We start from the raw sequence: 23,295 nt of genomic DNA on the forward strand, positions 1-23,295 counted from the left end.
TTTCCCAAGAAGTGGATCTACCTTGAGATCTTGCAAAAGATCTCAAGAACACAAAATGCCAACTTAGTAAAAGTTGAAGCACCTATTTCCTGTGACAGTGCCTCCTGGAGAGGTGAGACCAAATCCACCCAGGCTTCCCAGGGTGTTGGCTGCCCCCAGTCAAGATAATGGCAGAGGCTCCCACACCATCTCACATTGCACCTTTATCTCATTTTCACATTTATTTTAAGACTCACCCATCCCTAATTTGGTTTTCTACTTGAAGGAATGCTATCTGGATGCCAGAAGAGGATCATCACCTTCTAGTTTGAAACTTACCTTGCAGTAGAATGTTACTTCTTTATGGGATTCCAATTGCAATTTGAGTTATTTTTTGACAGAGCACTGCATGTAATGTCAACACACAAGGCCACGGTGAAAAATGTCTTAATTTAATTTTCTTTTGTGAGTTAATTCTGTAATTGCCTCTGAACCACTCAGCTTGGTAAAGTGAGGGACATGAAGTACTTGCTGGGGGTGCCGGCAGAAAGGACATTTTGTAAGCATTTTTAGGCATTGATGGGTGTACACGGAACACTGTATTGCCGACAGGTTATTTAAGACAGCGCAATTAAAAAGTAATTAGAGTAACTAAAGCATCGAGGGTTTTAGATCTGTGACAACTGCAAAAAACATAAATGGGATATTATAAGATAAAAAAATGATTGCACGATTATGTGAATTTTTTTCTTTTTCTTTTTAAACACATCTATGTATCAAAAGAAGTTTCTAGCAGGGTTTGCAGCCAAGCTGCTTCGTGGTTATTTTGTGCTTCAGGACAATGGTACTTAAACCTTTCTCCCACCAGGGAAGAAGGCGCAAAGAGATGCTAGAGAAGAAATAACGCAATTCTTGTTAAGCCAGTAAGAGGGAGGTGGAGACGATGAAGGGCATTGCAATGCATTTCAAAGAGCCTGAGCTCCACAGTCAGACAACCCCACATTTCAGTCCCACCCCAGCACCTGCTCTGCATAAGGCACTTAAATTCTTTGAGTACCAGTTGCTTCACCTGTAAGATAATAATGGTAGCAACAGCACCACCTCCTGATTATACACAGTGGATGTAGTTAGGAAAGTGTTGTTAATATAGCCGCAGGGCCCAGATCAAGCAAGGCATCCAAAGCCTGAATCTTGCAGTGTGGTGTTTCTCTCATCAGACCCCTGCGCCTTAGTTTCCACGGAGAAAGCACCTTGAGGCTTCCACCTGCCTGTTTCCTTCAGTACCTGCCCTTGCTCTGAGGGAGGAGGAGCAGGACACAAGAGCAACGTGCAAGCATGATGGCGAGGGATTTGAAGAGCCTCGTTGGGTCAGCTCTCTTCTCATACAGAGAAAGCGACAGATGCTCCCTTCCATACAGAATTAGCAGAAAGCAGTGCTGCACAGCTACAGGTGGACATGGGGAATGAAAACAGTCAAATGCTTAGTAATTACTATTATTTTTTAAAGTGGAGGCTGGACGCAGTGACTCACGCTTGTAATCCCCGCACTTTGGGAGGCCGAGGCGGGCAGATCACCTGAGGTCAGGAATTCAAGACCAGCCTGGCCAACAACGGGGTGTAAACCCCATCTCTACTAAAAATACAAAAATTAGCCAGGCGTGGTGACATGCACCTGTAGTCCCAGCTATTCGGGATTGCTTGAACCTGGGAGCGTTCAATTGCTTGAACCTGGCTGGGAGCGGGAGGCTGCGGTGAGCCGAGATTGCACCACTGCACTTCAGCCTGAGCAACAGAGTGAGACTCTTGTCTCAAAGAAAAAGAAAAGTGGCCGCCACCCAGACTGCTACTACACACAGCACCTGGTGAGAACTGCAGCTCCAGGATATGACTGTGTTAGGTTGTTTTTAATTAAATGAAAATATTTCTTCCAGATCTGGTATTCATGTACCCACAAATAATACAGTGGGCCACTTTAAGTGTTGCTAGTCTAGAACACTCCAGAAAGAAGGAAAGCAGCTGCTTCCCGGGTTACTTGTCTTGGTTGTCAAATATGCTGGTTCGCAGAGGAAAACAATGATCATTTATGTCATTTCTTCCAGAACATAATTGCTGAGCATGAAATTCGTAATATTTCCTGTGCTGCCCAGGACCCAGAAGACCTCTCAACATTTGCCTATATCACAAAAGATTTGAAGTCCAATCACCACTACTGTCACGTGTTTACTGCCTTTGATGTGGTGAGTACCCACCCCCTTTCAACAGATTAAAGACTTTCCAGAATGGGCCTGGACTGTATTGAAAGTCCAACTTATAATTAACACACTAGCTTGGCTTGTTTACCCGGTATTAAGGTACATACCAAGTGTATTTGTTTGCTAGGGCTGCCATAACAAAGTACCACAGACTGAGGGGCTTAAACGGCAGAAATTCATTTTCTCATAGCTTCTGGGCGCCAGAAGTGCAAGACCAAAGTGTTGGCAGGTTTGGTTTCTTCTGAGGCCTCTCTCCCTGCCTTGCAGATGGCGGCTGATATGGTTTGGCTGTGTCCCTACCCAAATCTCACCTTGAATTCTAGCTCCCATAATTCCCATGTGTCGTGGGAGGAACCCGGTGGGAGGTAATTGAATCATGGGGGTGGGTCTTTCCTGTGCTATTCTCATGATAGTGAGTAAGTGTCACAAGATCTGATGGTTTTATAAATGGGAGTTCCCCTGCACAAGCTCTGTCTTGCCTGCTGCCATGTAAGACGTGGGTTTCCTCCTTATTCACCTTTTGCCATGATTGTGAGGCCTCCCCAGCCATGTGGAACTGTGAGTCAATTAAACCCCTTTCCTTTATAAATTACCTAGTCTTGGGTATGTCTTATTAGCAGCACGAGAACAGACTAATACAGCTGCCTACTTGCTGTGTCCTCACGTCGCCTTTCCTCTGTGCTTGGATGTCTGGGTCCAAATTTCCTCTTCTTGTACGGACACCAGTCAGATTGCATCAGGGCCCACCCCGATGACCTCGTTTTAACTGAATCACCACTTTCAGGGCACTATCTTCAAATACAGCCACATTCTGAGGTACTGCGTGTAAAGCCTTCAACATACGAATTTTGAGTGGGTCACAGTTCCACTCATAACACCAAGTACATTTTGGCAGACTAGGCTCTGTGGAGATTTTTCGATATTTTCATTCTTCCGGTCAACTTAGAATGCCAGCCCTGCCTAACATCTCAACTGCCATTACTCATTTACTAACTTCACTTTTCAGACTTGAGAAATTCCTTTGTTTCTCTGGCACCAAAACATAGTAAATATCTTACAGGCTCCTTGTCCCTCGCTATGTCTGTCGGTTTCTCTAGTAGCCATTTCTAAGTGCTAGGGCATAATAAGTGTGTTTGCCTCATAAAAATCTGCAGTCTTCTATATTGAATAGGAGTCAGATTAGATACCTACAGGTGGTAATCGGGAACCAAGATTTGGCCCATATGCTCATTCAGAAATTAGTCTTGGCTGGGCTCAGTGGCTCACACCTGAAATCCCAGCATTTTTGGAGGCTGAGGTGGGCAGATCACTTGAGCTCAGGAGTTGAAGACGAGCCTGAGGAACATGATGAAACCCCATCTCTACAAAACAAAAAACAAACAAACAAAAAATTAGCTAGGTGTGATAGCACATGCCTGTAGTCCCAGCTACCTGAGAAGGTGAGGTGGGAGGATCACCTGAGCTTGGGAGGTCGAGGCTGCAGTAAGCTGTGATCACACTACTGCCATCTAGCCCAGGTGACAGAGTGAGACCCTGTCTCAATTTTTAAAAAGAGTTACTCTTGGCCAGGCACAGCTCATGCCTATAATCCCAGTACTTTAGGACACCAAGTTGAGAGGACCACTTGAGTTCAGGAGTTCAAGACCAGCCTGGGCAACATAATGAGACTTTGTCTCTATTAAAAAAAAAAAAATTAGCCAGACATGGTGGTGTACACCTGTAGTCCCAGTTGCTCAGGAGGCTGATGAGAGAATCCCTTGAGCCCAGGACACTGAGGCTTCACTGAGCTATGATCGTGCTGCTGCACTCCAGCCTAGGCTACAGAGTGAAACCCTCACTCCAGAAAAAAGTTGGTCTTGTAATGACATCCTTATGGGATTACACCACTTCCACTTATAGCCATACTTGTCATTAAACCCAAAAGACTAGCTCATATATTACAAACTTGGAAAATGGAAACAAAGGAAATAACAAATGTTTCTTTAAGATCGATATGCCCTCGAGGTGGTACAAATTGCTTGAGGATATCTCTGATATAGTATATTAATAATTTATAGTCAGAAGAATTTGAAAATGCCACTTAAGTTTGATGATTCTGCTCTGCTCACTGGGTTTGAAATATACATATTTAAAGAATCAGGAATCACCTATTAATATATTCGTGAGAGGCCAGCCCCCAGTTCAATGTCATGGGTAGAAGACTGCCTGAAGCAATGTTTTCCAGTTCTGATGAACACCTATAGGCCGAGGCCAACTGTGATCCAAAATCTATACCAGCTTAAGGTCCGTGAGTCAGGCAGCTCATGCTCAGAGCATTTGTATCATGCTACATGTTCCTCACCCCTTTTGGTTTTTAAAGATTGAAAATGGGAAAGAATGATCAAGGGGCTTTAAAAAAAAAAAAAAAAACCCTTCCATTTGGGGAGGCTTGAGGAGAGTAATATAAAAGTAGTATGTGGTAACAGTAAAGACTGCAAAGCAAAGCCCTGCAAGAGTGCTCTAAATATCTCAGGAGGCGTTTGTTCGCATGGGATTAAAGTGTTGATTAAAGCCATTTCATTCAGGGTTTACAAGGATGTGCAGTGTTAGGTTTCTGGTGCCTTAAACATAACTTGCAATTCTTGTAAAATTTGATTGTTTCTTTATACAGTCAGATGTCATCCTGTTCCTATCTATTTTGGTTTATGTGAAATACCTTTCTCTATAGGGGTTGGACTGATGTCATAGAAAGAACGGAATACCAAAGTTCACATCCCATATCAGCTGTCTCTCTACTCTCTGGTCTTAGAGAAGTTGCTGGATTTTTCTGAGTCCTAATTTTCATAGCTAGAGAACAGAAACAAGAGTTTCTGCCTTGCAGGTTTTCACCAGGAGTGAAATGAAAGAACATATGTAGAGTGCTTCATAAATAACAGGTGTTCAGCATTTGTTCCTTCGCCTCCTCCCTCTCCCTGCCTGCTGACGTCAGTTAACAGCCTGACCCTTTTTCTGCTAAAAGACATAAGATAGGTTTGTCAGCTGTGTATTTATCTTCCAAAGTTTTCCTACTGCCATTACGAAAGGACTGAAAAAGTGAAAGCAATAAATAAACATTAAAATAGAAATAGCAGACAGAAAACATTGACTCCAAAGACCTTGCTGCCTCTCGACCGTGTTTGCGCTGAACATCAACATGGATATTCTGATACTTTTCAGGATGAATGCCACCTTGTTCCTAAGTGTTGCAGCATTTCTTTCCATAAAATTGGTTTTTAAGGTAATATATAATTTGCCTTCATCAGAGTATCTAAAGCATTTTTCCACATCAAACTAAAACTGGTTTCTGTGGACTATCTGCCCCCTTGAGTGTATTAGCTATATGTGTGTGTGATATCTATAGATATATAGATATCACCAGAATACTGAGGTGAAATGTTGGGGGAAGAAATAGTCAACTGTTCAGTTTTATGATGAACGTCATATCCCCGATACACGTGGAGAAACCTGTCGAGAATTGCCTTAACATTTATCTTTTCATCCAGATGTTGGATTTGATGTAGACATTACTAGCTTAGGATTCTCATATCAGTGCCAAAGGACTTTCATCTTACACAGATCCTCCATTTTAATCTTCTCCAGCTGAACAGTTTGGCAAACCTCAAAATTAGTAACAAAGGCCACCAGCCTTGACCTGGGACTTTGAGCAATTCTGAGATGCAACAAGCTTCACTTGCACTAAAAAAAGCTTCTTTGAGCATGGATTTTGTATCTTTATGTAGGGCAGTTCAATACCAGTCCAGTCTTGAAGCTGTAAAATTCTTTTGATATGAATCAGTCCCCTGGGCTGCCCCAAATGGCAAAAAAAAAAAAAGGTAAAGAAGACCCTGTAATACCTCAAATACACATTTAACCTTTTAGCTAAATAAGTATGTATACATTTTTAATTGTGAAGTTACTGCTTTTTGGACCTTAAAGACCTTTTATGGGTCACATGTTTTTATGTACTGTTATCACATATCCCATGTTTTTATCTGATATCATCAAGAAAATTCAGTGATGTCTAGGAAGTTTCCAGCTTATGGACAGTTAGATTTGAAGTTCAGAGCATTTTCTCACTGAAATTGTAGTCCGGGAAAGGAGGCCTGGAGCTCCCCTACAGAAGCTAGGATGTGAACTTAACATAGTTTATGTACTATGGGACTCTGTAGGGCCTTGAATGTGCTCAGATGTGAGGCGGGGGTGGAGTGTGCGGGGCTTCTCAAGCTTATTTGGCCATGGTAGCCTTTTTTTTTTGAGACGGAGTCTCGCTCTGTCACCCAGGCTGGAGTGCAGTGGCATGATCTCTGCTCACTGCAGGCTCCGCCTCCCGGGTTCACGCCATTCTCCTGCCTCAGCCTCTTGAGCAGCTGGGACTACAGGCAGCCGCCAGCACGCCTGGCTAATTTTTTTGTATTTTAATAGAGACCGGGTTTTACCATGTTAGCCAAGATGGTGCCGATCTCCCGACCTTGTGATCCACCCGCCTTGGCCTCACAAAGTGCTGGGATTACAGGCGTGAGCCACTGTGCCCGGCCTTTTTTTTTTTTTTTTTTTTTTTGGAGAGCACTCCACAGGGGTGGCCTTCTGCAGAGCACATTTTGGAAAATGTTACATTTGATGATCTCTAAGCCTGTTTTTGTTGCTTGGAATCTACCATAAATTCAGCTTGTGATATTTTCAGTTTTAAATGATGAGGAGATGAAAATAAAAAGACTAGAGCAAAACAGAATTAGGGTTGTCAAGAAAAAGCCAATATATACACACAAGCAAGCACCAAGCCTGCTCTGTATTCTGGAGTCTATGCTCGTTATTGTCGTAGCTGATTTCTAATCATATCCCTAACTTGCTAGGCCTGGAACACATCTCACCCACTGTAGAACAAAAGCTTCCCCAAACTCCACCTTCTGGGCAGTGAGAACTTGGGGAAGAGGGAACTGTAGGGTGAGCAGAAAAGAAGGATGTGTTATGAGACTAGGAGTTGTGAGGGTTAAAAATGGACTCAGCTTTTCTCTCCTCTGCTCTTAAATGAGTGGAGAGAATTTTACACAAATGGGACTGCCAGAGAGGGAACGGGTATTTCAGTGGCCACCAGATCCCAAGGCTAAAGTGATCGTCCTCAAAAGGCCACTATAGGTGAGAGAGAGAGAGACAACCAAGGTAATTTCAAAACTGTTGTCTTCTGTATTTTATTTGCTCAGTTATTCTAGATTTCTCAGTAGTAGAGAGTTGATATAGGTCAACATAGAAAGATTTTGATGCATTCTCCATGGGACTATCAGATTTGTATCAAATATCTGACAAGAGCCTCATTGAATAGTTTTAAATGTTAAAAGGTGTTCTTCCTTTTTAATAGCATTAAAAGCCGTGGCTTTGCTGCCAGACCCTTGCTAATTCTCACTCCTCTGAAAAGAATATGTTTGCAGACTTTGATATTTTTAACCATGCTCATTTTTCACTTGCAACTCCCAAATCCTGTGCTTCTCGGTGTGCAGCACATGGTGAGGCTGAGACGGCCTCAGGAGTGCACAGAGAATGTTGAAGACATGGTGCGGGGTGGGTGGGACGTGTGGGAGACGGAGCTCCCTCTTCCCTGTGCTTTCTTGGCTGAACGTGGGCCATGTGAGGATCTAAGCTGGAGAAACAGAAGTGACAAAACGCAGGAAAACATGGTCAGCCGACTGTGTGATCACCTTCTGTAGTACTCTCCTATCCATATGCACGAAGCCAGCCAAAGTGTGGGGCAAGAAAAACACTAGCGTCAACCACGTGGTCGTGATCAGTGATACCTACGCCACTTCCAACTTTGGCTCTGCTATGAGTTTGCTTGTTGGTTTTCTCATCAGTTTAATAAAATTTAAATTCCTGGCTGGGCACAGTAGCTCATGCCTGTAATCCCCAGCACTTTGGGAGGCTGAGGCAGGAGGATCACTTGAGTCCAGGAGTTCAAGACCAGCCTGGGCAACATAGGGCAACCCCATGTCTGCCAAAAAAAAAAAAATTTAATAAATAGCCAGGCATGGTAGCACACACCTGTAGTGCCAGCTACTCAGGAGGCTGAGGTGGGAGGATCTCTTGGGCCTGGGAGACATTGAGCTGTGATTGCACCACTGCACTCCAGCCTAGGCAACAGAACAAGACTGTCTCAAAAAAAAAAAAAAAGAAAGAAAGAAAGAAAAATTTAAATTCTTGAGCGCTTTTTTAAATGCCGAGATTACTTCCATGGAGTAGTTTGAGGTCCCTGAAGAAAAATATTGATGGCTTATGTTGCAGAGATTATCCCACAAAGTGAGAACTTAAAGATGCAAAAGAACTCTTGCTATTGTTGATGTTAGTTCACTTCTGACAACTGAATTAATATCATGGAGGCAGGTGATCTCTCTCATTCTGTTTCTCATTTTCTCCACCTGAAAATAGCCTTCAACCTATTTGACTGTGATACTGTGAAAAGAAATGGCAATATAAGAAAATGTCACAATGCATAGAGCCCTTAAAAATTGAACTCGAACACTTTCCCTGGTTACTCTTCTGCATACAAAGTGGCAACCTACAGGTAAAGTAGAAGCCATTCCCTGGCCCTGTCCAGCCAGCTGAAACTCACCAGCAAGTCAGCTGCAGGAAGGATGCAGCTCCTAAGAGGAGCAGATGGCCCCGATGGAATAAAAAAGACAGCATCCCATCCCAATGGTCCTTCTACACTAACACTACCACCTCCCAAAAAAGAATAGATAAATTAACAGTTGCTAGGTTTCATTTATCCGGATCTCCTCTTCATTGGCATAAATCACTGAGAACTAACCAGGCCACAAAGACAAAGGTGGTTGGATATTCAGAGATTAATAGTCTTTATTTCTTCTCATCCCTATTTTGGGGGTGGGGAGACAAAGTTTTCAGTGCCTTAAGTTGCTCCTGTTTTTTGTAAAGTTAGAAACCAGACATTCTGAAATTGTTTTCACGGATTGCTTTGCAGCATTTATGCATGTATTTGTTTCACCCCCGACTTCTAAATAACTGGCAGTCAAGTGTCATGTTCAGGGGGTGGCCTTTAGAATCAGTCTGGTTTTGAATCCCAGATCTGCACTCTTAGCCTCATAGTTTGGGCGAGAATGCCACAGGCCAGGCACGGTGGCTTATGCCTGTAATCCCAGCATTTGGGAAGCCAAGGTGGGCGGATCACCTGAGGTCAGGAGTCCCAGATTAGCCTGGCCAACGTGGTAAAACCCTGTCTCTACTAAAGATACAAAAATTAGCCTGGCATGGTTGTGCACACCTGTAATCCCAGCTACTTGGGAGGCTGAGGCAGGAGAATTGCTTGAACCTAAGGCTGAGACAGGAGAATCACTCAAACCTGGGAGGCGGAGGTTACAGTGAGCAGAGATCACACCACTGCACTCTAGCCTGGGTGACAAGATGAGACTCTGTCTCAAGAAAAGAAAGGCCAGGCGCAGTGGCTTACGCCTGTAATCTCAGCACTTTGGGAGGCTGAGGCAGGTGGATCTCTTGAGCTCAGGAGTTCAAAACTGGCCAGACCAGCATGGTGAAACCCCATCTCTACTAAAAATACAAAAATTAGCCAGGCATGGTGGTACACACCTGTAATCCCAGCTACTTGGGAGGCTGAGGCATGAGAATCACTTGAACCAGGAGGCAGAGGTTGCAGTGAGCCAAGATGGCGCCACTGCAATCCAGCCTGGGTGACAGAGCGACTCTGACTCAAAAAATAAAAAAGAATGCCTCTAATCTTCAGTTTCCTAATCTGTAAAATAGAGATTATAATAGGATACCTCCTATGGTGATTGCAAGGATTAAACAAGGTGACACGTACGCATTTGCAGCACATGGTATTCAATAACTCTTAGCTGTCGAGGACACGGAGAGTAGCAGAAGCAGTTAATAGTGATGCTTAACATTCTTGTCAGACCCTGTGTGAGGCTTTATGTCCCAGTTTTTGATTCACGACATAAGTTTGTTGCTGCATGCTTCCACATCTGAGGAAAAAAGTCAGATGCCATATAAAATGCATTCCTGTATTGATAGAGTGCCTGACATGCATTAGACACACATCCCTGCTCTCCAGGAGCTCATGGTCCAGCAGGAGATGAAGGGACACAAGCAAATAGTTACAACAAAATCAGATCCATGCCACCCGGGCACTGCACCAGCAGCCAGCAGGGTGGGCTCTCCAAGAGGAGGGACGCGCAGGTTGGAAGCCGAACATTTAGTCTGTGTGAACACGTGGTCGGTTTGGAGGCATGGCAACTCATTCATTCAATTTAGAATAGTGAACTTGGGGTATCAGGTAGGCATCTGCAATAAGTAAAGGAAAAGCCATTTATATTTACTGTGCTGACTAAACCAAGAAAACAGGCATATCCATTTGAGAAAGATTTAAACAACAAGCATTCAAATTTAAAAGGTTTCAATCTGGTGAGTGACCCATGTCCAGTGCCTCACAAGTTAGTGACGAGGCCAGGCACAGTGGCTCACGCCTGTAATCCCAGCACTTTAGGAGGACGAGGCAGCGGATCACTTGAGGTTGGGAATTTGTGATCAACCTGGCCAACATGGTGAAACCTTATCTCTACTAAAAATGCAAAAAATTAGCCAGGTGTGGTGGCAGGCATCTGTAATCCCAAGCTACTCGGGAGACTGAGGCTGGAGAATCGCTTCAACCCAGGAGGTGAAGGTTGCAGTGAGCTGAGATCGCGCCACTGCACTCCAGCCTGGGTAACATAGTGAGACCCTGTCTTGAAAAAAAAAAACAAAAATTAGTGAAGAGTTCCCTACAGCTTCCACTGGAGCTTTTACTTCTGAGGAGCAGGGGAGAGCTTGAAATCTGGCATTTCTTCCTCCTGTACCACCTTTCCACAAACCCTGGCCAAGTTACAGGATAAAGATTGCATGTTTCTCCCTCCCAGGCAGGCCAGTCCCTCTGGATGGGTGTAACAGGGCTGCTGGCCAGCCACCTTAGGCTGTGGTTCCATGAAGACAGGTGACTAGTGTATTGGGCTGCAGTGTGTGACGCCCACAGAGAACCTGGAATGCTATTAATATAAGAAAGCAAGTCATGGTTTAACAAAGTAGGGCCCAACCTCCTGTACTTGAGGTGAGGCATAAAGTGAAACCTCAGCAGATACAGTGGAATGCTCGCCCCCTTTAAAAATCTGGTTTTTGAAGAACGTGTAATGGCATGTGAAGACCAACTATGAGATAATGTTGTGCGAAAAAGCAACTTATGAGACTGCACATAAAGTATGTTATGATTTTAGACTCATAAAGTATTCTAGTTTTTAAATTCATATTTAAATATTCATATAGGAAATGAAAGTATTTGGGTGTATATACAAATATAAAAAGAAAATGCACCAAGATGTTAGCAGTAGCCATATTCCAACAGTGGAATTTCATAGCTGAATTTTATTTTCTCCTTTATTCTTTGTATTTTCAAAATTTTCTACATCTGCCCCTGTTATAATTAGGGAGATAAAGGAATCTCGTGGCTCTTTTAGTTAGCCAAAATTAGCCCTAAGGAAGCTACCTGCATTTTGGCCAGTTGATTTGTCATCTTGGCCCAGATAGACATCTTAGCAGAATTGCTAATATTTGTTTCTAAATGCTGAAGGCTATGATTGGGCACTATTTATTTCTATACAATCTATGAAGACTAATTTCTGGCTGGTACTTGAGAGAACTAACTATAGGTAGAGCTAAAGAGATGTCAGTGAAGTCTGTGAATATGCCCAGAATATTCTCAAAGTTGTTTTTGCCTCAGGACGTGGGTGAAGCAAGTTGTAGACCAGGCTTACCCCAGGTCTTAAAAAAACAAGTACAAGCAAAATATAGCCTAAAAAGAAATGTCGCTTCTTTCTGGAGACCCCACTGAGAAGCCAGATTGAAAAAAACCTTCTTGTGTCTTCAGGCCCCCTGTGGCATTATCTGCACTTGTCTAGCTTTTGTTCTTCAGGTCTGCCTGTGGGAGAGAAGACAGAAAGAAGGAATTGGCTCTGGCCATCCATATTCCCCCTTTTCTTAACCTTAAGGTGCAAGTTCACTTATCTTAGGGACCTACCAGGCAACTCCTTTTTGTGTTTAGCCAACAAACATTTCTTGAGCACCTGACCTATTCTAAGCCCTAGAGATGCAAAGCCCAGTGAGACCAGAGCCCTCAAGGAGCTCAGTCAACTGGGGAAATCAGCCCTACAAAGAGAAAATCATAATAAATACCACAAGGTAAGTAGGGCTGTGCCCCAGGTATTGTGGGACCACAGAGTAGGGGCACCTAACTTAGCCAGGGTTGGGAGGACAGGACAGGAGATTCAAAGAAGGCTTCTGGAGATATGATGCCCGAGGTGAGTCGTCAAAGATAAGCAGTAACTCACCAGGCAAAGGTGGGAGATGGCAAACGCGTGTATTGCCAAGAACAAAAGCCATTTTATAATAGATGAAATGCTTGGCCATTTGGAATAGCATTTGGGGGTGATTGCTGGAATGAAGATGTTTTCTGAGATGAAGGGCAGCCCCTTGGTGGTGACTGCCTGTCTGAGCTCTAGCTGGTGGATTATGGAGCCCTGCAGTCTGGCCTCTGGGTAACATGCCACTGTTTAGCACAGCATCAACTGTGCATGCATCTCTAAACTGAATCTGTAGTTGACTGGGTAAAAGATAGCCCCTTCTAATCAGAGAATCCTGAAACTCCCAGGGTGGAAAGGGACCAACAGGTCGCCTGGACCACACCCACTTCTCAGTGGCAATAGGTGCTGTAGGTAGCCCATGGTGGAGCTGGCCTATGCAGGTGATCCAGGGACTCTGTTTATGGCCTGTATTCACTGATAGACACTTTTCTATCAGACATCTCAAGGTACTTTACAACACCCGAGCTTTTCTGCCCTGGACTGCTACATACAGACACAGCCCTTCCCTTGAACGTGTCTGCATCTGTGCCGTCTTCATGGTGTGGGTGAGCTTCTGCTGACGCCTGTCTGGGCCTGCAGCTCTCTGATGCTATGGAATGAATACATTTGTTCATTCCATTCCAGTCATGAAAATGTGACCATCGTTTTTCTAATGGCAATGCAAAGCACTGCGAGGCAGGTCAAAATGGTCCACTCAGAAAGAGCAGCCTCCCAGCCTGGGCCAGGAGGGCCTTTCCTCCCTGGAGGGCCTCCTCCTCAGATTCCTTCCTCCTTTGTCATATTCACCAGATGAGATGAAGCTTTATGCCTGACATACCTTGTCAGCCATTTGGGCAGCAATGCGTTCAACAAAGTAAGCCCTGGAATAAATATCTAAGTGAACAAATGGACAGTGTTTCTACCATGCCTCATTCCATAAAGGATTGAAGACAGCCTACATGAATAGGTATAGTAGTCTGAAAATATATATATATACAACAAATCTGAATTAGGGAAAATACAGACTAAAAGGAAGCTCCATATCAAGGGAAAAGTTGTAGCATCAATATACAGACCACGGAGTTCTGTAAAGGTATGGGAGCTGAGCTCTCTCTAGCTCTGAGCTTTTAGCTGTGAGCTTCCTGGAGGTCAAGGCAAAAAGGGAAATGCAGTAATTTTATGCTCTGTATTTCTCTGAAAGAAAAGTATACCCCTTCCTTTCCGAAAACAATATTTTAATAAGACTTAAGTATGAAGGAACTTTCTGTCCTAGGCCCCCATGAGGGGATACTGTGTAATAATGTCTTCACCAACATTTGTACAGTGAATCTCCAAAACACAAGATGGTGTTCTAGAGGGTGCCTCAATGAAATAGGCACAGAAGACCAGCACATTCATGAAAGCAACGAAGGTAGGATAGCCCAGTGGCATGAAACGCTGGCTAATCTGAAGTCAGATCTGCACTTGAATCCTGGTTCTGCTATATGAACTTGGCCAAGTTGTCAATTTCACTGATCCTTAGTTTCTCACATGTAAAATGAGGATGGTCATTCCTCCTCTATAAGGTGTTGTGAGGGGTAGACAATCCACAGAGGGCACTTAGCCTCGTCCCTGGGATGTAGTAGGCAATATCGTGTGTAGTTGCTGCTGCCACTGCTTTTATCATCATTATGAAAGGAAATAAAATACGGTTCAAGTTCATAGGCAGTTTGACTTCGTGCAGAGATCAAACTTTGCACAGCTACAAGAGCGGATTGACTGCATGTCTATAAGTTAATATCCACATAACAACATTTTTCACTTGGGCTTGGCAGAAGTTGGACCATTAAAGGGTCAACTCCACACTTGGAGTAGAAGTGTTAGGGTTGCAGCTTAAAGGAAGAGCTTGATATTTTAAAGTCTCACTGAGAAGATGTTAGAATTGGCATCCAGTATGAAAACTGAAGAGCCTAAACAAGATTCTTTGCCGAATGAATGGGCAGCTTCCTGGCACATAGAGGGGAGCCATGACAGCACCTGCAGAGAGGTCCCAGATTTTGCTGGAAAGTAGTTCCCAGCCCTCTCAGCCAGAGAATGAAGAGACCCTCAGAACCCCAAGGTGATGCAGAAAGAATAAGATACATCCTGGGCAACATGTTGAAACCCTGTCTCTAAAAAACATACAAAAATTAGCCAGGTGTGGTGACACATTACCTGTGGTCCCAGCTACTCCAGAGGCTGAGGTGAGAGGATCATGTGAGCCTGGGAGGTCAAAGCTTCTGTGAGCCATGACTGTGCCACTGCACTCCAGCCTGGACAACAGAGCAAGACCCTGTCTCAAAAAAAAAAAAAAAAAGCAAGAATAAGACTATTTTAAACTCAAAAGACTTTCTCATGTTTTTAATTATCAAAATGTAAAGATTATTTTATGACTGTAAAAATTATTAATCCTCATTTAAATAAAGTTCCAAACATACAAAAATAGAGAGAAATCATCCAGTTTCAATATGCAGTGATAACTACTATTCACATTTGATCCATATTGCTATTTTCTATGCATATATACAGATCCTATCTATGTGTATATGTGTACATATATTTTTACATAGTCTTTTAACCCATTATTTATTTATTTATTTTTTAGACGGAGTCTCACTCTGTCGCCCAGGCTGGAATGCAGTGGTGCAACCTCGGCTCACTGCAACCTCCGCTTCCTGGGCTCAAGCGAGTCTCCTGCCTTAGCCTCCCGAGTAGCTGGGATTACAGGTGTGCACCACCACACCTAGCTAATTTTTTGTATTTTAGTAGAGACAGGGTTTCACCATGTTGCCCAGCGTGGTCTTGAACTCCTGAGCTCAGGCAATCCACCCACCTCCAGTTTTCATGTTAGATGGCTACCCAGTATTCTACTTAATCAGTCCTCTAATAATGAAAAATTTAAACACTTTAATGAATATTTTTGCACATGTATCAGTGAACCCTTGTGCCTAAGAGATTTGCAAACTAAGAAACAGAAAAATCTTAGTGATGTACCAGTTAAAATAAATTAATTACCTTGGTGGCTAGAGCTTTTTCTAGGGGACAGATTGCCCACCATCTATGATGCAGTTTTTCTCATACTAGACTGATGAATATGCTGGGTACTGCCTCGGGGACAAGGATGCAGGAGGACAGTGAGGAAGATCTCTGTGTCTCTCCATGAGCCTCCTCTGGATGTAATGAGAGACTTGATGGACCCTTTTATTCCCCCATGTCATTCAGTGATCACTTCCCGGACATTGTCTATAGGCTAAGCCTGGGCCTGGCACCAGGGACACAGCCCTTAACACATGGAAGGAGCTTGGTAAATATCTGTGGTGATGTTCAATATCCATTACTGCCTTGAAGAAACCACAGTAAATATACGCTGACCTGCATATCTTCAGCTTGCACAAGAAAAGCAAGTTTTCATCCCCTGATTGCATTAGGATTTATCTTTATGATACAGTGGTTCCTTAAGCTCCTCTAATGTAGCAGTTCTTAATTCGCAGATCAAAATCCCAGGCCGGGCACAGTGGTTCATGCCTATAATCCTAGCACTTTGGGAGGCCCAGGCAGAAAGATCACTTGAGGCCAGGAGCTCGAGACCAGCCTGGCCAACACATGGAAACCCCATCTCTACCAAAAAAAAAATTAGCCAGGCGTGCACACCTATAATCCCAGCTACTCAGGAGGCTGAGACAGGAGAATCACTTGAACCCGGGAGGTGGAGATTGCAGTAAGCTGAGATCACACCACTGCACTCCAGCCTAGGTGAGAGAGTGAGACCCTATCTCAAAAAAAAAATAAAATGAAATGAAAGAAAGAAAAGAAAAAAGAAAAAGAAATCCCTGGGGAAGAAGAGAAGAGAAGGGAAGGGAAGAGGAGAATTCCTATGCTTCCCAGGAGGTTTTTCCCCATTGGACTGGGACTCCCTGCCCTTCTTCCCAAATAGCCACTACTGAGGATGGGAGTTGCCTCGTATCTTTTACATCACCCTCGGGGGAGCCAAAGATGAAGAATTCCTGTGTTGATGGTCTCTGTGGAGTCACAAAGTACACCCCCGGCCTGGAGGCTGCCTCTCAACCAGACCGGGCATGAGACCCAGGCAATGGGCAAGTAGGTGACCTCACCACAGCCAAGATGGGTCAGTCACTTGGAAGCTCAATTGGCTCATGTTTTTTAAACTTTTTTAAACAGATTACAGAATTTTTTTATTTTATCTTATGTATAGTTCTAAGGTGTAATGGTCAAGAAGAGTATAGCCTCTCAGAACAACTGGATTCAAATCCCAGTTTGGCTGGGTGCTGACTTCATGAGCAAGTTATTTAACCTTTCTGAGCGTGATTATCTCATGTGCAAAATGGAAGTAACAGACCTAGGCATACAGATGTGGTTAGGATTGAATTAAAGAGCCCATGTTGAAGCACTTAGCGTGGTGCATGGCACACAGTAAATAAGAAATGCTAGCCGGTATTGCCATTTGGTTAAATAATATTATTAGCCATTATCAGAACAATCCAGTTAGGTGGGTACTGCATATGGTATTATCCCCATTTTAAGATGAGAAAACCAAGGCTGAGTATGCTGTTTTCAGTAATCAACCATCACACCTGCACCCCGCATGCACACACACACACACGTGCACACATGCACACACGTGCAGCTCTCTCTCACTGGTGGTCTCTGTAAAGTAGAAAATACTCCAGACCAATTGCCATAATAAATGTGTCTCAAAAGACTTATGCTAGAAAGACCGAAGCAAGTATCTTCCAATGAGCTTATATGAGGCAGGAGGAGCCAAGGTCAGAGACAGGCCATGTTACAGCATTCGAGAGACGTGAGGTAATAAAGGTAAAGCTAAATGAGTTTTAATTTATGCCCAAGGGGGGTAGTAACTGGAGATGACAGTATGATTTTGCTGACTTCACTGCAGCGCTGTGGTTTGAGCCAGCAGATGGGATGGGACACCTTAGTGCTCGCTGTGATCAGTGAGCTTCCCCACAGCCAGGGCAGCCAGGGGACGGGGTGGCTCCAGGATTGGCCTGCTGGCTAAGCAGCATTCATCACAGCTCCTGGGCTCATGGGTCATCTTCCTGTTGTCTGAATGAGGGTCCAGCCAGCCTTCTGCAGCATCGCATGGTGTTCCAGTTATCTCTTGCTGTGTAATAAACCACCCCAAAATATAAAACAACATCCATTTATTATGTTCACAATTCTGTAAGTCAGGGATCTGTGCTGGGCATGGCAGTCCTGGTCAACAACATCTGGGGCCTCAGCCAAGGTGCCTGCAATGGCTGGAGATGCTGGGGCAGCCCAACTGGAGCCATCTGTCTAGGCCTTGAGTCTTCTCCATGCGGCGTCTGCTGGAGCTCCAATGTCTTTGAGACCCCTTCACTCCCAAATCTTGAGCCTGGGCTGGCCTGGCTGAAACCGTTGTTCCTGTCCAGGCAGCCTCTCCTTGTGGCTAGCTCAGGCATTCTCATAACATGATGATCTCAGGATGGCAAGAACTTTTTTTTTTTTTTTTTTTTTCTATTTTTTTTTAAGATTGAGTCTCGGCTGGGTGCGGTGGCTCATGCCTGTAATCCCAGCACTTTGGGAGGCCGAGGCGGGTGGATCACCTGAGGGCAGGAGTTCAAGACCAGCCTGGCCAACATGGTGAAATCTTGTCTTTACTAAAAATACAAAAAATTAGCCAGGTGTGGTGGTGGGCGCCTGTAATCTCAGCCACTCAGGAGGCTGAGGCAGGAGAATCTCTTGAAGCCAGGAGGCAGAGGTTGCAGTGAGCCAAGATCGTGCCATTGTACTCCAGCCTGGGCAACAAGGGCAAGACTCCATCTCAAAAAAAAAAAAAAAAAAAAAAGATGGAGTCTCACTCTGTCACCCAGGCTGGAGTGCAGTCACACAGCCTTGGTTCACTGCAACCTCTGCCTCCCAGGTTCAAGCAATTCTCCTGCCTCAGCCTCCCGAGTAGCTGGGATTACAGGTACCTGCCACCAAGCCTGGCTAATTTTTTTTTTTTTTTTGTATTTTTAGTAGAGATGGGGTTTCACTAATGGCCAGGCTAGTCTTGAACTCCTGACCTCAAGTGATCCACCCACCTCAGCTTCTATATTAGTCTGTTCTAATACTGCTAATAAAGACATACCCGAGACTGGGTAATTTATAAAGGAAAGAGGTTTAATGGACTCACAGTTCTACATGGCTGGGGAGGCCTATGGCAGAAGGCAAAGGAGAAGCAAAGGCACATCTTATGTGGCAGTAGGCAAGAGAGCGTGTACAGGGGAACTCCCATTTATAAAACCATCAGATCTTGTGAGACTTATTCACTATCACAAGAACAGCATGGGAAAGACTCACCCCCATGATTCAACTACCTCCCACTAGGTCCCTCTCACAACACATGGGAATTATGGGAGCTAGAATTCAAGATGAGATTTGGGTGGGGACACAGCTAAACAATATCAGCCTCCCAAAGTGCTGGAATTACCAGGATGGTGAGACTTTTTACATGACTAATTCCCCCAGAGTAACATTCCTAGAGGCCCAGGAGGAAACTGCAAGACTCCTCATGATTCAACCTCACAAATTCAGCATGCTGCTTCTGCTATATCCTATGGGTCAAGCAAGTCAGTAAAACCAGTCCAGATTCAAAGAGCAGATTCGACTTCTCAACAGGGGAACACCATGGTGTGCACGGGAGGGGAGAGTTGATGGCAGTCATCTTAGAGACAAGCTGGGTAGACACATGGGTTGGGCCAAGAGCAGGGGATTTTGAGCACAGATATTGGCTCATGTCAAGTTCTGTAACTTTCTGTGATGTCTGGAAAGTTATTTCACCCTCTGAGCCTCCACTGCCTCATCTATAAAATGAGGATAATATGCTACTGCATGTGATTGTGGTAAGACTTAAATGAAACAAAGATAATGCTTGGCACATCTCTCACACCTATGATGTTCTCCCTTAACGGTAGCTAGACTGAGTATTAACTAGAAATGTTATGATTACTCCAGCTCATCCTGTGGATATTCATTCATTCATTCATTCAGCAAGCAAGCAAGCAAGCAAGCAGGCATTTCTTCAGCACCTGCAATGTGCCAGGTGTTGGCCTCCCCACAGTTGCAGGGATAATATGTTGAAGGCAGAGACAGTTGGGCTTTCAGATTTTCTGGGTGTCACCATGGGCTCTTCAGAGCCAGCCAGCATCATTGAGGTTTGCCAGGTGGGCTTCTCACCTAAGCCTTCTGATGTTACAATATAATTTTCAGCCTCATCCCGGTAGAGTCTCCTCGTACATGATATAGCAACTCTCCTCCCGTTTCAGATGGTAGGGATGTTAATAGGAGAGGCAGGAGAAGTGAACCTACAAAAAAAATGGGGGTTCTTTCCCCATTCACACGTGTGTCCTGAGGTCCCATGGGATGAGCATCTGTTTCCCCGAAAGGGCCCTGGTGTGTCGGGATGGGCAACACAGCACTAGGAAGGTGCGTCTCGGTGCCCATGGGCCCTCCTGGCATCCAGCATCAGTACCACAAACAGTAAGGCTGCAGACAAGAGAGGAAAGGTAACAGTGTCCAATCCTGTACTATACATAATCACAAAAGAAACTCGACAAAGCATTCTAAAATAAAACCAAAGCAAGATGTCAAGGAAAATGTAAGCGGAACCAGGAGAAGCCATTAGGCAGAAAAACTTAATCCAACGGTCTGGTCTGTGTGTCTTATTTGAGAAGTTTCCTAATACCAGGAACTAATTAAAAATGAAAGGGCAGGACTTCTAACACATTCTCTCCCAAAACCTTTCGGCTTCCCATAATCATGTGAAAAATTTCACTTGCTCAGATGAAGGTCTTTTTACTTTCATTTGAAGATACCGGAGCGTTAAGTAGATCTCACTTTCAGTAACTTGTTTTTAGGTTAATGATAAAGGAATTCACACTCATTAAGTTCCACTGTTACAGCAGATAAAGACCACATGTTACAGAATCACTGAATCTCACACCTTCATCTTAGTCTAGTTTCCCACTCAGAACAGGAATATCTGGTACATGTCCCCAACAGATGGGAATCAGCCATCTTCCACAGTAGCATGAACAAGACCAAGAGCCTGCGTCTTCATTCTGAGACTACAGAAGTCGGAAGTCCCGCCTGCCTTTCAGAGGGGACCCACGCAAACAACTAAGAGGCAAAGCTGACGGTGACGTGAGTGCCAAGTGTAGGCAGTGGAAAGAGCTCAGCCCCGTTTGTGCAGTGATGGTCAGAGCTGTCTCCCAGACCTCCTCCACTATCATTTGCTGGTGCGTTACTAATTTACTAGGCTGACTCATCTGTGGAGGCAAACACAGGCTCAGTGTTCATTCCAAGGAAGTGCTCAGCTTGCTGTGCAAGGTGCAGTATCTCCAGCAGGCAGATGTCTGTCTTGTAGGGTCAATATTTCCTAACAGCTCACTTAAAGGAGACAGATGTATCCTCTCTCAAACCAACTCTCAAGCTCAGAGGCATTTTCCCCACTTGGTTCTGAGACCATCACAATTGATCTGGCATGGATCTGGAATCTGGTTGGTCTAGAACCCTTGGGCCTCTTCCCCGTGGCCTCAGAAGGCGCCATCCTGCATCTTCCTCTCCATCATCATCAAATGGGAACAACTGCAAACACATCTCCCCAGCAGCAGTGTGGGAATCGGACTCCCAGAGCGCTTGGTGAGGGTGGAGATGGGCAGGCACAGAGAGGGCCAGCTTAGTTGCAATATCAGCATCAGCAGAATGACATTTCTGTGACTTTTGAGAAACCGTGAGTGGACATTCTAGGGACATTCATCAGAATGAAAACTTGGATGGCCAGGCGCGGTGGCTTACACCTATAATCCCAGCACTTTGGGAGGCTGAGGTGGGTGGATCACCTGATGTGGGGAGTTCAAGATCAGCCTGACCAACATGGAGAAACCCCATCTCTACTAAAAATACAAAATTAGCCGGGCATGGTGGTGCATGCCTGTAATCTCAGCTACTTGGGAGGCTGAGGCAAGAGAATTGCTTGAACCCAGGAGGTGGAGGTGGCAGTGAGCCGAGATCGTGCCATTGCACTCCAGCCTGGGCAAAAAGAGCGAAACTCTGTCTCAAATAAAAGAAAAAAGAAAACTTGGGGCAGACCATGCCTGCTCTCAGCTGCTGCAGTGACCTTCAGAACGCTCTCTGTGACTAGTATGCATCTGCTTCTCTGATGCTCTGTGGCCTCAGGGTGTGGTGGACACCAGACAGCGTGATGGTTTCTCAGGGAGAGAAGACCGGGCGGAGCTGTGCTTGGAAGAAAAGGCAGAAATCAAAGATACACATTTGGAGAAGAGAAGAAAGCTAGAAATCATCTTGAGAAAAGGACTGATTGAAGGTCGGAAGAGAAGAACTTTTCTCCCAGGCGCTGCTTGGCATGGCATCTGGCCTGACAGAATCTCCTGTCTCTTGCTGATTTCATGATAAAATATAGAGTGGACCCACAGGGAGAGCAAAAGCCTCAAGAAATAGCTGGGGAATTGGCTCTGTTGGAGCACTGTTTGCGTGCTCACTGCTGCGACTGTGAGCCGCCACACCAGCATGACTAATGCCTCTCCTCTAGGCCTAAATTAGATTTTGATTGTGTTTCGTAGATGTTCACTGAATCACAGATGTTTGAGGTAAAAAGACCTAAACTTCTCAGGAACACCTCCTGTGGAGCGTGTGGGATTATCCTCACAGGCAAGGCTGAAGCGCTCCCAGGACTCAGCAGAAACACCAATAGTAACCCCTTCCCTTCCAAGGCCTCGGGGGCAAACCAACTGCCCACAGGGAGAGCTTTGAATGGTGTGGGCTCCTGGGGCCAGTGGCCTGTGGGGCCTGCTCCTCCTGGGGCTAACTGGGGATCTGTAAGCAAGTGTGCCCTATCATTGTGTAAACCAAAAAGTATCTGAGACAAGTCTCAGTCAATTTATTTTGCCAGGGTTAAAGATGCACCCATGGACCGGGTGTGGTGGCTCACGCCTGCAATCCCAGCACTTTGGGAGGCTGAGGCGGGTGGATCATGAGGTCAGGAATTTGAGACCAGCCTGGCCAACATAGTGAAACCTCGTCTCTACTAAAAATACAAAAATTAGCTGGGTGTGGTGGCGCGTGCCTGTAGTCCCAGCTACTTGGGAGGCTGAGGCAAGAGAATTGCTTGAACCCGGGAGGTGGAAGTTGCAGTGAGCCAAGATTGTGCCAGTGCACTCCAGCCTGGGTGACAGAGTGAGACTCCATCTAAAAAAAATATATATATATAGATGCACCTGTGACACAGCCTTGGGAGGTCCTGAGAACATGTGCCCAAGGTGGTCAGGGCACAGCTTGGCTTCATACATTTTAGGGAGGCATGAGACATCAATCAGTATGTGTAAGAAGTACGTTGGTTTGGTCCGGAAAGGCAGGACAACTAGAAGTGGGAAGGGGGCTTCCAGGCCATAGGTAGATAAGAGACAAACAGTTGAATTATTTTGAGTTTCTGATTAGCCTTTCACTGAATACACAATTTACAGGAATAGTCACTTATGCCTTAGTCTGGCTTAGGGAAATAACAGGACAGAGGGAGCAATCCGATGTGCATTCATCTCACATGAGCAGAGGCATGACTTTGAGTTCTGTCTTTTGTCCAC

General features: G+C 44.8%; 1 protein-coding gene across 27 annotated transcripts in view; it reads left to right on the forward strand.

Moving 5' to 3' along the window:
* Window positions 1-23,295, forward strand: part of ANKS1B (ankyrin repeat and sterile alpha motif domain containing 1B) — a 1,250,661-nt gene that overhangs the window by 1,209,896 nt on the left and 17,470 nt on the right. For all 27 annotated transcript variants that reach the window (XM_030819772.1, XM_030819768.1, XM_030819762.1 and 24 more), the window contains one exon: window positions 2,079-2,216. In XM_030819772.1, the coding sequence (XP_030675632.1) occupies window positions 2,079-2,216 (138 nt within the window). The remainder of the gene's footprint in view (window positions 1-2,078; window positions 2,217-23,295) is intronic.

Source organism: Nomascus leucogenys, chromosome 10 (assembly GCF_006542625.1).
Source record: "Nomascus leucogenys isolate Asia chromosome 10, Asia_NLE_v1, whole genome shotgun sequence".
Taxonomy (NCBI): Eukaryota; Metazoa; Chordata; class Mammalia; order Primates; family Hylobatidae; genus Nomascus; species Nomascus leucogenys.